Below are 12,838 nucleotides of genomic sequence, written 5' to 3' on the forward strand. Positions count from 1 at the left end.
CCCCCCCCCAATCCTCCCCAGCGTCAGCCTCATTTCGCCTTTTTGTTTCTTCGATCCAGCCTCGTGCAGTGTCGCGCCGCAATAAGCTTCGCACTACTCGCACTATGCATGCCATCCTTGTGCAGCTGATGGGCAGAGTCGCTCCATAATCGATAGGCGTATGCACCTCGCCGCCTGCATCACACCTGAGACGATATCACCAATATGCAAAACAACAAGAGTTGTGTCTCTCCGCGCAAATCCCACCCCGGGTGCGTCTGCAGCAGTGTGACCCTCTGCTTTTTTGCGCCATCACCACGCGTTCTCAGCATCGCGTTTGAGCTGGCCGTGCCTTGGGTTCCGCAATAAGGAATGCCATAACCCCATCCAATATCTCCGAGTATTGACTGTCGGCGATCCGCTTCCGCACGCCTGCCGACATGTCGTAGATCGTGCAGGCCTCGACTCCAGTCACCACGCCGTGCAAATCAAATTTCCACGTTGGGCCAGGCAGATTTAGCCACCGCGTTGGGCACGACTGCGAGAGGCCGCTGCTGAAACATCGTGGCGGTACCTCGTTAATCTACATCGTCGTCGGGGCCTGATGATGGAGGCCACCCTCTTCCGCTGCGTCCGGGCAGAGACCTCTTCGACGCAGCTGGCGTCGAGTCTATTATGTAGCTCGCGAGCACTGTCAAAAGACGTTGTGCCGACCCTTCACCGGCTAGCCAGGTCAAACACGCCAACATCGTCCAGGCGAGCGCTAGTGTGCGGCGCCATCGCATCCCTCCCAACTTTCTTCTGAAAATGACCGGAAAGGGGCCTTTATGCAGCCCCTGCGCGTTCGCATCACACACGACGGAACCTGGGAACGGCTCCCCCTGTACGCTACCATGATTAGGGAGCATACATCTGCGGCAACTAACGCTTGCCACTTTTCCTCTCCACGACTCAACTCAACGTTGACAAGTCGTTTCAGTCTCGTCTGCTTCCCTCTGCTCCGTCATATCTGCAGCTCGTTCTGCTTCTCTAGGGGCCCTATGTCCTGTCCTCTCGTTTGATCTTCCCCTCTCCTTGTATTATAGTCCTGCCAGCTATATCTCGCTCCTTCTACCACTCACCTGGCAATCTCCACATTCTCTACCGACGCACTGATCTCACGATACTCGACAAACTTCTACTCCAACCATAAACCACTTCCTACGATTTACATACTTTGACATCGGTCCGAGATCTTGCTTACACTGAATGCAAGCCTACCCTGTCAGGGTCTTTAGGAACAACTTGGACCGCGCGTGCGACCAATTTGCACGACCTGGATTACCCGTCCACGTCTTCCGCCTAGCCCAACGTTGCTCTGAAGTCAATTGTACTCTACCGGCTTCATAAGCCAAGGTCGCCCGTCATGTCCGATCTTTCTGGCCAGATCTACGCTGCCTCGTCCAATCCCATCGGCAACATGCGAAACAAGACTCACAACTCGTCGATGAACTCCCGATGGCGCTTCGCTCGATCCACTGCGAACCTCCAGGAACCGGTTGTACGGTCACCGTCCGTAGCATCTCAGACCCCATCAATAGTACCCGCCAAGAAGCTGGAACGCGTAACATCTAAGATGTCGCTGTTCAGCCTCTTCAGTCGACCCAAAGTAGAGAAGGCTCGTGGACATACCGAAGTCGGCCTTGCAGTACCAATGCGACCACAGACTCCGCCTAAACCTACTCAACCTATTTCCATACCGAAGTCTTCCCTGAGACAGAACCCTTCCCCGCCCGCTCAACAGACTATTCGCGCACGCTCAAGCCAGATGTTCCGACCCATGTCCATGCGACCAGCTGTACAACATCACGAATTTGGAAATTGGGACCCCCCTCCGCTGTTTCAGGCTTTCCCACAATCTTTGAAGCATGCCACTGTACAAGCATGTGTATTCGCTCCAGAGATCCTGATGAGATCACAGAGTCAAAGGCAACAAGCCGAGTCGATACGCGAGAAAATGGACAATCAGCGCGACCTTTCCACAATCGCAGAGAACGGTACAGAGACAAAGAAGCTGGAGAAGACACACAAGCGTCTTATGTCCAACTCTGTGTTGAATCCCCAGACTCCAGAACTTGTCAACAAAATATACATCTTGGTTACTGCAGGATTCGTGCTCCAGTACGCTGGTGATGGGGCTTTCGATCGTCTGCCTGAGAAAGTGCTAAAGCTGGGAAAGGAATCAGCGGCCTTTGCGTGCGATCTTATACCTGGCAAGCACTGGGTGCTACAGATTTCCAGTCACGCCAGCGATGACGGAACATTCGAGTCAGGGCCAAAGAACTCTCTTCTTGCTCGCTTACGAACACAGAATGCTACCATGCGCAAGTCAGCCACAAGCTTCCTTCTGGTTCTCGAGAGCGCGGAAGAGATGGACGAGTGGATGACCATTGTGCGAAAGGAGATCGACAACCTTGGCGGCATGAAGGCAAAGGATGACTTCGCTCGAGCGTCCTCTTCTACTGATGACTCCAATGGAAAGAACTCATCAGAGACTACCAGTCATCGATACAGAGTCAATCGGGACCCACACATCGTCAGCAGGGTTGTGCCAGTTGAATCACAGCATTCCACGTCGCCAAAGATTGTAGCCTCTGAGTGGGAAGCGAACCAGAACGATCAAACAAAGAACAGTATCGACTCGTCTAGTGGGCAGTCCGCTCGCTTTAATACCAGCAACCGTCTTTCAGTGGAGATGTCATCTGTCGCTTCGACGCCTGTCTCTCAGCATCAGGTGCAGTTGGATCAGCTTCGTGGACGATCACGATACTCGTTCATGTCAACAGCTACGTCAGCATCAGGTGCCGGCACTCGCAATACTTCGCGAGAGTCATCTCCAGCACCACATTCGCCCCTCAAAGAGGAGTTTACTGCGACTGGGGATAGTGAGCCTCTCCGGAGCGCAATGTCTCTACGGTCGTTCCACATGAATCCCAACAACACCATGTCGTCTCGCCGCAGGTCAATGCAGCCTTTGCCAATCACAAATGAGGACTTGAGCCAGACTGTGACAACAACCTCTACGAGTAAACGACACTCCCTGTACAACCCGGTCTCCCCAACTGTCCCAGAATTAGGCCAGCCTTTCGTTGCAGGTCCAGCGGCACCACTAAAGAAGGACACAGCCCCAAACAAAGCCGATGCTCCGCCCGCTACCGCGCAGGTTACTGATGCTGTACGCTCATCGCCTCCTCAATTGAAGACCGAAGTATCTGGTCAGGCTGATGACAACGATCTTCTATCAACTCGAGAAGATAGTCCGGTACGGTTCAATGCGCATGCATACAGTGTGCTACCACGACGGGACGCAATCTCTCCACCGCCCAAGGACCCTGCCCCAGTACCCCCGCCTCCTGCTCAACGTCAATCAATGATGGGTCCAGCCCCCATGTACGCTTCTACTGCTGGCGATTCCAAGACTCGGCGTCGAACTTCTGCTTCACCAAAACCTTTTCTACGACCATTCCCAGTACGACCACAAGCACAACATGGCGATTCATCCACAGTCGTAGCGAGGCGACAGTCTTCTCTTACGCCATCGCCCACACCCTCGCCTTTGCCTCTGGGTGTCCACATGAACCGATCCGTAACTGCGCCCGTAAGGCCACCTTCGGCAGCTTCGAACATGCAGCCCACCACTACCCCTCATGGTCTACATTCTGCTCAAGCATCACAAGCTCTGCGCCGTCCTGCTTCAGTTCAGATCCGTTCTGCTGACCCCGCGCCATTCCTGTCATCCCGCCCAATCCGTGCCATTGCATCTACGCCATCATTCGTTCCCGGCCGAAGAATGTCTAATGCACCTGCTTCCGCGTCAGACGCTGCGGCGCATAGACCAACACCCAGCATTGAAGCGCTGAGACAGCAGGCGTTCGCACAACAAAAGACCATTACACCCAGACGTAGTATAGCATCTATGGGACTGCCACCACCCGCACCACCACCAAATAAGGCATTGCCTACGCCACCACGCAACATAACTTCGCCCACTCCTCCACCTAATATGCCACTTCCCCCACCGCCACCGAGCATGGGTCTTCCAGCTCCTCCACCCACTATGCCGTTGCCGCCTACACCACCGGAAGCTGCGTTACGTGCTTCGGCAATCTAAAAAATGTTACTACTATCAATATTGTCTATACCCGCTGGCGTTCGGATTGTTTTTTAAGAGGAGGATTAACAACTGCCAGGATGGTCGTTCACGTCGTCACGCCTTTTCTTACGTCCCTGTCATGCCGACCGATAAAATTTCTTGCTTGTCGCGCGATACCAATCTGCTATATCGTCATTGCTCTCGATTGTCCTTTCTCATGTTCGTTGTCTTCGTAATTTCTTCTTCGTTGTATTCTATCTATCTTACGCTTCATGTATTTTGTCTTTACCCTACTCTTGTTTTTTCTGTTCGTTCGGAAGGGCTGAGCCCGTCTGTCACTTTTGTTGTCTTGCTTTCGTGGTAATGAATCAGGCTTGGGTGGCTTTTGTTCTACATTACTTTTGGGATGGGAAACAGAAGGGAATGTGGCAACACGAACACAGATTGGACGTTCGTTCACCGGCGCTTAAGGAAGTAAAAGCGCCGGTGTATTCGTAGTTTGTCAAAGATAGAACGATAGATTCTACATATTAGTATTTTCCTGTTTACATGCGATATTCTTACGTTGAAATGCCTCCAAGTCAGTGACATCCAAAACGTTCGTTGAGTGTGTTGATGGATAGATGCCTTAGGTGCCTGTGAGTATAGCCTTACAGTCAACTAAGCTGATGGTATAATACCAATTTGCTAGATATGTTTGGTCACCGTAGTGAAAACTGCGCCTATTGCCTCTTCATCCTGTGTTGGGCAAGAAGCACGCCCATGTGTCTTCGCACAGCCTTTCGTCTTGCTCCCGGAAGGCTAAGGAAGGTCCAAGTACAGGCGGAGATGGTTGTCAAGCAGCTTCAAAGAATCATCATTGTGCTGCGCTCCGCTGAGCTATTATGCCATCCTGTGTGTTTGGTTATATATGTGGTTGTGTCGTTGAAAGCTTGAGTGGGAATACGAAAGAAAAGAATGCACATAACATACAGGCCTGACAACCGTACGAAAGACATGCGGACGTGTGTCAAGGCAAGATCAGTACCGGAGACAAGACGGTGATAAGTAGCTGGTACGGGCCGTAGTCGAGTAGGAAGGTGTTTGGTCAAGTGGTAAGTACGAAAACTCCAAGCAACGGGCAGTAGGGTTTTTTTTTCTTTACTAGCATGCAAAGTCTAGAGTGTAAGGCTGAGTTAATCGCATGTTTGGCGTATGTAGCTTGTCTTTTGCAGATGTCCGCATTATTAGCCTGATATCCTATCAGCGAAGCCTATGCATGAAGCATTGGGGGAAGGAGGGAGCTTCAACGATGCTAGAGTCATGTGAGGTCAGCTTACGTCATTAGCATTACTCGCGAACTTGGGCTTCAACGCGGCTCGCACAAGACTGGCAGTGGTTGAAGCATCATGTAGCTCAAAGGCCCCTGGCGTCAGAGTCCTAATGGCTTCGAAAGCTCCACGCCGTGTTACTGCACGTGAAACATACTGTCCATCTCTACCGGCTGAGGTGTGGATCAACGTCTTCCGCTATCATACCGACCTTGCCCACCTTTGGAACGTCGTCCGACGCGTCTCTCCAACACTCCGCGCGTGCGTCGAGCATGCATTCGGCGAACACTTCCTCAAGGAAATACAAATAGACTTTCAACTCGAAAAGTACAACCTGGGTGGGAAGAGTAAACGGCCGGAGGTGTCTACAAGGCTCGCGCGACGCGGCAAAGGCAAAGATAAGACTGTAGCTTGGTTCAAAGATGAGCGACCAGATATTGACTCGGAGAAAGGGCAGGGAAAGAAAGATCGTGAGCACTACCATAAAGTCACACGTCGATGGGAAGAGAATGTGAAGAACTGGAAGGCTGAGATGCCCAATTACACAATCAGCATTGGGAATTTGGTGAACGATACCGAGTTGCCAGGCCTCAGCATTGATGTTACAGCCCGCGAGATCGAATTCGACTGGAAGAGCATGCTGCAGCTCTTCTTCCGCGAACGAGAACGACTCCGTGTCTTGAAAGACGAGTGGCATATCAAGACGGCGAAGAAGATGCAAGCCAACAATGCGCGGCTCAAGAAGGGCGACAAGCTCATGCCCTCCGATTACCCACCCCCCTGGTCGACCGCCGAAGCTGAGATACGGAAGGACATCAGGCGCGCAAGGCTGAAGGAGCATTACCGCGACGACGAGCAAATGGTATGGGCCATCGACTCGTTGAAGCATTTTGAACAATATGGGGCAGCGACTGGCAATACTAAGGAACTCAAGCTCAATCCGGATCTGCCAGGCGCTGGACTGGGCGAGAAGTGGTTTGGTAGTGTCAATTTGGTGCAGGAACTCTACTTGGACGAGTGGAGTTGTATGCATAGGATTGATACTAAGGTTGAACATATTCGGAACGGCACATGAAACTCACTGTGCTTCCCATCAATAAAAACAGACAGTCTTGCAAATGGGACATGCGCGAGTCGGACTCATCATAGAGCAGGGGACCTTGCCTGAACGACGGCAGATTGATCAAAGAATTGTCGTGATTAAGCCAGTCGTTGTTTACCACCGCGTCAGCCTATCGTCTTTACGAACGGAAATTTATCATTATTCGGGTTCCGTATGGTAAGAAACATTTTATGACGAGGGTGTCAAATGTGAGCTATTGGACATTCATGATTCCGTGAAATCACCACTTATAGCTCCATACACATTGAAAGCTCCACCCGAAAGAGCCGGTATAGCCGCCAGTCAAGTCAAATTACCACCGACCAAAGCTGATTCCAGTACATCACCTTAAGTGAGGCTCCGCCCAAGACGAATCAACCCCCAAAGAGAGATCGTGATGCTCCACAAATATCCTCATTCCCAAGGCATTGCCCCCGAAGCCGACATGGTGATGGACACCATCAATCTGTTGCCAGTAAGCCAAACACTTGGTCATCTCACGACAACCATGACTTACCCGTCATCCATCTCAGCTAGTCAGCCAGACTGCTTGCCTCAGAACCCGCGACATTGGAAGTAGCAGTAGGCATAGCAATAGCCGCCATCTTTGCCTCATGCTCAGCGAGGACAGAAGCCTTGGCTCGAGCCAGAGCCTCAGCCCGCTTACAAAAGGGAGCGCCACAGCTCGGCTCCTTGCTTGGGTCTTTTCCTGGCTCCTTGTGACCAGCATTAGCCATCGTGAGAGGAGCGAGGGCGGCTAGGACCATGAGGATGGTTGGGAAGAAGTTCATGTTGGAAATCTGAGTACTAGTGGGGTTGGAAGTTGGAAGTTGGTAAAGTAAAGTCAAGGTGATGAGACTCTATTCAAGTTGTGGTATGGTTAGAGAATAGAAAGGTCAGAGGAGGAATCTTGTGCAAGTCTGGGGCCGTGGAGAAGTGGACCAAATGCATCAATGTTTGAGCAGCGATATGTGTTGTTCTGTCTAGTATTGGTGCGTCCGGCATTATAGCTGTAGTGAAAGGACTGGTCGTGGTCTTTCGGCGATAGTGCTAGTGCCTAGTACTGATTTGATATCGAGCTTGACCCGTTCTTAGGTGTAATGTACAATTCACCCGCCTGCTCACCGGGTGTGTCACTAATGTGCATGCTGGCTCCATTAGCGCATTGACAGCCACTGACCATACAAGAGGACTCACTAAAGAGCATGACGTGCGAGCATTCGAGTGGATGGGAACATGCGACAAAATAGGAATGTGGGTGAGTGACTCAACAAACGGCTGAAGTGGACGTTTGCTCTCCAGTACGTGGTGTCCAGTCATGTAACTCGACATTGCATACTACATCTCAATAACTTCAGCTTACACAAAGCATGTCGCTCGTTTAAACAAGATGGACTTGATTTTAGGATATGATTAGATACGGTAAGAACTAGTCGATGAACGACCCCCAATCCATTTCTTTCGGCTCGTCGTAAGACAACACTGCATGCAACGGATCATCGCGGGTTTCAATCGACTGTATGGGTTGCTCCATCTCGATATCACTTCCTTCATCGCTTGATGATGCGATAGGAACTGGCTTACTTTTGATTCCAATCGACTGCGTCAGCTGTTCGCCGCTGTCGCTCGGATCATCGTTTAATTCTGAAATTGGTGATTCCTTCCTCCTAACAAGTTCGATGGGCGGTCGAGGTAGTCTACGGACGTCTGCATTTTCGTCGCTGATGTCATTGTCCTGAGAGCCGGTTCGGCTTGTAGATCTGACAGGCTCTGAGCTTCGTCCTTGCAGAGCAGCATAAGCGTGAGTGCCACGGGTATGCAATTCGATCGTTCGTTGAATTGACGGCTTACTCTGAGGCTTGGGCCTTTGCGTCGGCGCATTAGTGTCACTGTCGGAGGTAGACTCGGTGGTGTCTGAAGCGTCTCCTTGAAGAATAGGCGGGACGTCAAGAGGTTTCTGGTTTGCCAGAAAGGCAAATTCAGGTGGAGGTGTGCCGAGTTCCTCCCATTCTGCACGACAACTTGTCCAAGAGCGCCAACCATCGGGCACTGTTCTAATCTTTTCGTCTTCATCTAGATCTTCCTCGTAGCTATCTCGATCGATATTTGTTTCTTCAGCTTTGATGACTGGCTCAAGACCAAGCATTTTCCAGAGGGTTTGTTCCTCTTTTCGACTTGTCTCTCGATCAAAGTCGGCCAACGTCAACTTTTGGGGTCCATGCTTCTCGGAATCCGTGGCCGGTGGTGAATTTGCAAGCTGATCTACAGTATTTCTGGGCTGGGATGTGCTTCGGGAAGGAGGTGCGCTATCTTCGAGGAGTGATTCATCGTCGGAATCCGATAGCCCCAGTTGATCCATAGGAAGCGGTGTTCCGCTCCGCTTTGCTCTTGCACTGAAACCGGCGTTGTCATTGCCAGACATCTCTGCGTCTGTGGTCAAGAGTTCTGCTGACGGCTCAATTGGGGTCATAATTCGCTCGAATTCGTCCCATGGCACCTCTCGCCTGGTCTTATTACGTCGGTAACGTGACCATTTGCCTTCGTACACTCTCAACGCACATCGTCTGGCTACTCCTCGCCATCTCTCCTGACTGTTCCGTGGCATGCCTACAACATCGATAGCAGTCAAGGCGTCTCTTCGCTTTATTAGGGGGACACGGCCTTTTACTCGCTGTCTTTGTGCTCGAAGACGTGAAGTTGCTTGTATAATAGCCGTCTGTACAAGCCGCTTGGTGACGGAGACCACCAGGGTGTGGAGATCGTTGAAGGCGCTACGATAGATGCTTGGTTCTTGAGCAAACTCAGAGGTGTATTCAGACCAGTGTGGCCAGGGCGAGGGTATTGTTGGCGAGCGGTTCATGAACAGTGTCTTGGAGAGGGTGAGCATAACCTGTGGCTGTAGTAGACTGGCTTCGGGAATGTCTTGGAGGATACCAGCCTTGGGCTTGGGCTTTTTCGATCTGTTGTCAAATTGATCGCTCGTCTCGGGTTTGATGGATTGCTCTGGATAGATACATTCGCCCGTATTTCGTCGCACGCAGTTGGCGCATGGTGTTGCTCGATCGCACTTTTGCTTGAACTTTTTGCATGAAGTACATGCTCTAGCACATGTCAGCACACTCATCTTTATCGTGAATAGTTTGTAAGTACCCTATGATTACTCTGCCACCCCTTCGCGAAGGTTCTGGCTCTGACTCGCTCGCAAGCGGTGATGATGTGGCTCGCAGGTTGCGGGTGTCGAGTGCGCTCTCGATCTTGTCAGCTACCGCAGGCGTGATTAGCCAGTGGTCGCCGAACTTGTCTCGCTCCTGGTTTGCCTCGAAGACCTCCTGGAACCAGGCCAAAGCCTCGGCCGCAACGTGCAGCTGCTCGTTGCACTCGTCGCTCAGCTCGATGGCAGCGGGGACGTGGCGAAGCGTCAACTTGGCATCGCTCTGCTTTGTGGCAGCATCGTGGAGCAGTAAAAGTAGCTCCTGCGTCTCTGGTATGGTCTTGGTGCCGATAGCACCTGCTATGCCGGCAATGTCGTCCTTTCCTAGTCGCTCAAGAGCCCCAAAGAAGACGGCCTGTTCGCTTGGCGACCAGTTTGATGCGCCAATCTGCCTGTTGTAGTATTGGAAGTTGTCGGGGTGCGTCTCGAAGCGCGCCGCTGCTCGGTTCACGTCCTCGTTGAACAGCACGCGGTAGGCGTCGTTGTACTTTCCCTCGAGATAGTATTTGCGTACACGGGCAGGATCGATCGACTCTAGGCGGCGTCGCTTCTGCCGTGTGTGAGACACTGTAGGCGGCTGCGAGCTTTCATGGCTAGAATCTTCTGACGGTTCGGAATGCTTGTAGTCGGACGCGGAACTCATGGCGGATGCGGCGGGTCAGACGCGTATTCTGGACCTCTGTGGCATATGTGCTGAGCGGCCATGGTGAAGGGTGAAGAGGTGAAGACTGGATCAAGACGGCTGGCAACATTTTGGGTGGGGCTCGGCCTCGGCCTACCACACGACGCAGCCCGCCTTGGACCTGCGTCATGCATCGTGACTTCGCGACATCTTCGCTTCCACGCAACCCTGGAGCGCGTCTTGATGTTCCCTCTCGCCCAACATGCGTTGAGACACTGCAGGCGAGTAGGCTACATGCCTGTTCATGCACGCCGGAACGTGGTTGCCAGCTCGCCAACACCACCGCCGCCGCCGCCGCCGCCTCCCCCGCCGCCCAAGATCCAACTACGCGAGTATCAGGAAGACTGCATACAAGCTGTCCTTTCCTACCTCAATGCCGGACACAAGCGTCTCGGTGTCTCTCTGGCAACCGGCTCGGGCAAAACCGTCATATTCACCCACCTCATCCATCGCATACCCGCCAATGGCGACGCTTCTCAGACGCTCATTCTCGCCCATCGCCGCGAACTCGTCGAGCAAGCCGCCCGCCATTGCAGTCTCGCATACCCCGATAAGCATGTAGACATCGAAATGGGCAACAATCAGGCCTCGGGTGCCGCCGACATCACCGTCGCCTCCATACAGAGCATCACATCGGGGGAACGGTTGAATAAGTTTGACCCCTCACGGTACAAGCTTGTACTGGTAGACGAGGCACACCACATCGTCAGCCAGACATATCTCGATGTCTTGGAGCACTTTGGATTGAGACATCAAGCTGACTGGACTCAAATAAAGGCTCCTGCCCTAGTCGGCGTCTCGGCTACCTTCTCACGCTTCGACGGCAGGAAGCTTGGGTCTGCCATCGACCACATCGTCTACCACCGCGACTACGTAGACATGATTGACGAAAACTGGCTTTCTGATGTTGTCTTTACCACTGTCCAAATCAAGGCCGACTTGACCAAAGTGGGCTCTGGCGTGGGTGGCGACTTCCAGACCGGTGCCCTCTCTACAGTAATCAACACCGAGGAAACCAACGAGCTCGTTGTAAAGACATGGCGAGCCAAGGCAAGGGACCGGCACTCGACTCTCATCTTCTGTGTTGACCTTAGCCATGTCACCGACCTTACCGCTAGATTCCGGGCATCCGGGATTAATGCTCAATTTGTCACTGGTGACACACCAGCAAAGATCCGCAGCGCACGCATCGACGCTTTCAAGAACGGCGAGTTTCCGGTGCTGCTAAACTGTGGTGTCTTTACAGAAGGAACGGATATTCCTAATATTGATTGCGTGCTGCTAGCTCGCCCCACAAAGTCTCGAAATCTTCTTGTCCAGATGATCGGACGTGGTATGCGTTTACATAAGGGAAAGCAGAATTGCCACATCATCGACATGGTCGCCGCACTGAGCACTGGAGTAGTGTCAACACCTACATTGTTCGGCCTTGATCCAGATGAAATCATTGACGAAGCAGACACCAGAGCCATGAAGAAGCTCAAAGAGACGAAGCAATCTGAAAAGCAACGTGAACAGGAGGCTTCTGACCTCAAGAAAAGAACGGTTGCGAAGAAGTTACCTGGCACTATCTCCTTCACCGAGTATGACTCTGTGCACGATCTAATAGCAGACACTTCCGCCGATCAATACATACGTAACATTAGCCAGAATGCTTGGGTCGGTGTTGGCGATGGAAAGTACGTCCTCACTGGCAACACTGGCAACTACTTAGTCATTGAGCCATCCGACGACATTGAAGGTCACTTTAGAGCGAGGTATTACTGGAAGCTCCCGATGAATAGGATCGTCAAAAGTCCCTATGGCACACCGCGTGTCATCGCAGAAGGAGACTCTTTTGATCACGTTGTCCACGCAGCTGATACGTACGCGAGTGAAGCTTTTAAACACTTCTACATCTCAAAGCATCAGCCATGGCGTCGGGGTCGTGCATCACAAGCTCAAGTTGACTTCCTCAACAAATTCCGCCCGCGAGAAGACCAATTGAAACCGGAGGATCTCAGCAAGGGCAAAGCGGGTGATATGATCACGCGTCTTAAACATGGAGTCAAGGGTCGATATGCCAAAGCCAATGTAAAAGAAAGGACCGAACAGCGCATGAAAGCTCGCGCAGAGACGATACAGCAACGACTCCAGGGACAAGTAAAAGTTGGGCCTTTGGAGCAAGGTCCAACGCTCAAGCAAAAGCTTGCTGGGTGAACAGCTAGGTCTTTGCACATGTCCGGCAAAAGTATGTTTCTCTACACACGACTGAGGTGTTGCGGGAATAATTTAGAGGCTCAGACTACGCCAGGTGGCTAGTCTCGGCAAGCGCGCGCAGCTCCCTTGGGACCGCGGAGATATTCAGCCTCAAGCACCGAAATCTAGTACACCAGCCAGTCTCTCCGGAAATGCTTATTTTCGACCCGTCTGTTTCGCATGC

General features: G+C 52.1%; 6 protein-coding genes across 6 annotated transcripts; 3 read left to right on the plus strand and 3 right to left on the minus strand.

The window, feature by feature from the left end:
* Positions 1 to 179: 179 nt before the first annotated feature.
* Positions 180 to 728, minus strand: GT037_002889 (uncharacterized protein; the record flags this gene model as incomplete). The annotated part of the gene is made up of 2 exons (XM_038927936.1): positions 180 to 458; positions 567 to 728. 2 exons carry the CDS (start codon positions 726 to 728, stop codon positions 180 to 182), a joined length of 441 nt encoding a protein of 146 aa, XP_038789214.1.
* Positions 729 to 1,384: 656 nt separating this feature from the next.
* Positions 1,385 to 4,129, plus strand: GT037_002890 (uncharacterized protein; the record flags this gene model as incomplete). Its single annotated transcript, XM_038927937.1, has 1 exon — positions 1,385 to 4,129. One exon carries the CDS (start codon positions 1,385 to 1,387, stop codon positions 4,127 to 4,129), a length of 2,745 nt encoding a protein of 914 aa, XP_038789215.1.
* Positions 4,130 to 5,533: 1,404 nt separating this feature from the next.
* On the plus strand, positions 5,534 to 6,496 carry GT037_002891 (uncharacterized protein; the record flags this gene model as incomplete). Its single annotated transcript, XM_038927938.1, has 1 exon — positions 5,534 to 6,496. The coding sequence occupies one exon, from the start codon at positions 5,534 to 5,536 to the stop codon at positions 6,494 to 6,496; it is 963 nt and encodes a 320-aa protein (XP_038789216.1).
* A 560-nt stretch (positions 6,497 to 7,056) lies between these two features.
* Positions 7,057 to 7,314, minus strand: GT037_002892 (uncharacterized protein; the record flags this gene model as incomplete). Its single annotated transcript, XM_038927939.1, has 1 exon — positions 7,057 to 7,314. One exon carries the CDS (start codon positions 7,312 to 7,314, stop codon positions 7,057 to 7,059), a length of 258 nt encoding a protein of 85 aa, XP_038789217.1.
* Positions 7,315 to 7,952: 638 nt separating this feature from the next.
* GT037_002893 (uncharacterized protein) lies at positions 7,953 to 10,377 on the minus strand (the record flags this gene model as incomplete). The annotated part of the gene is made up of 2 exons (XM_038927940.1): positions 7,953 to 9,624; positions 9,674 to 10,377. The coding sequence occupies 2 exons, from the start codon at positions 10,375 to 10,377 to the stop codon at positions 7,953 to 7,955; spliced, it is 2,376 nt and encodes a 791-aa protein (XP_038789218.1).
* A 60-nt stretch (positions 10,378 to 10,437) lies between these two features.
* Positions 10,438 to 12,615, plus strand: GT037_002894 (p-loop containing nucleoside triphosphate hydrolase protein; the record flags this gene model as incomplete). The annotated part of the gene is made up of 1 exon (XM_038927941.1): positions 10,438 to 12,615. The coding sequence occupies one exon, from the start codon at positions 10,438 to 10,440 to the stop codon at positions 12,613 to 12,615; it is 2,178 nt and encodes a 725-aa protein (XP_038789219.1).
* Positions 12,616 to 12,838: the final 223 nt, after the last annotated feature.

The sequence above is a fragment of the Alternaria burnsii genome (genome assembly GCF_013036055.1).
Source record: "Alternaria burnsii strain CBS107.38 chromosome Unknown 746, whole genome shotgun sequence".
Taxonomy (NCBI): domain Eukaryota; kingdom Fungi; phylum Ascomycota; class Dothideomycetes; order Pleosporales; family Pleosporaceae; genus Alternaria; species Alternaria burnsii.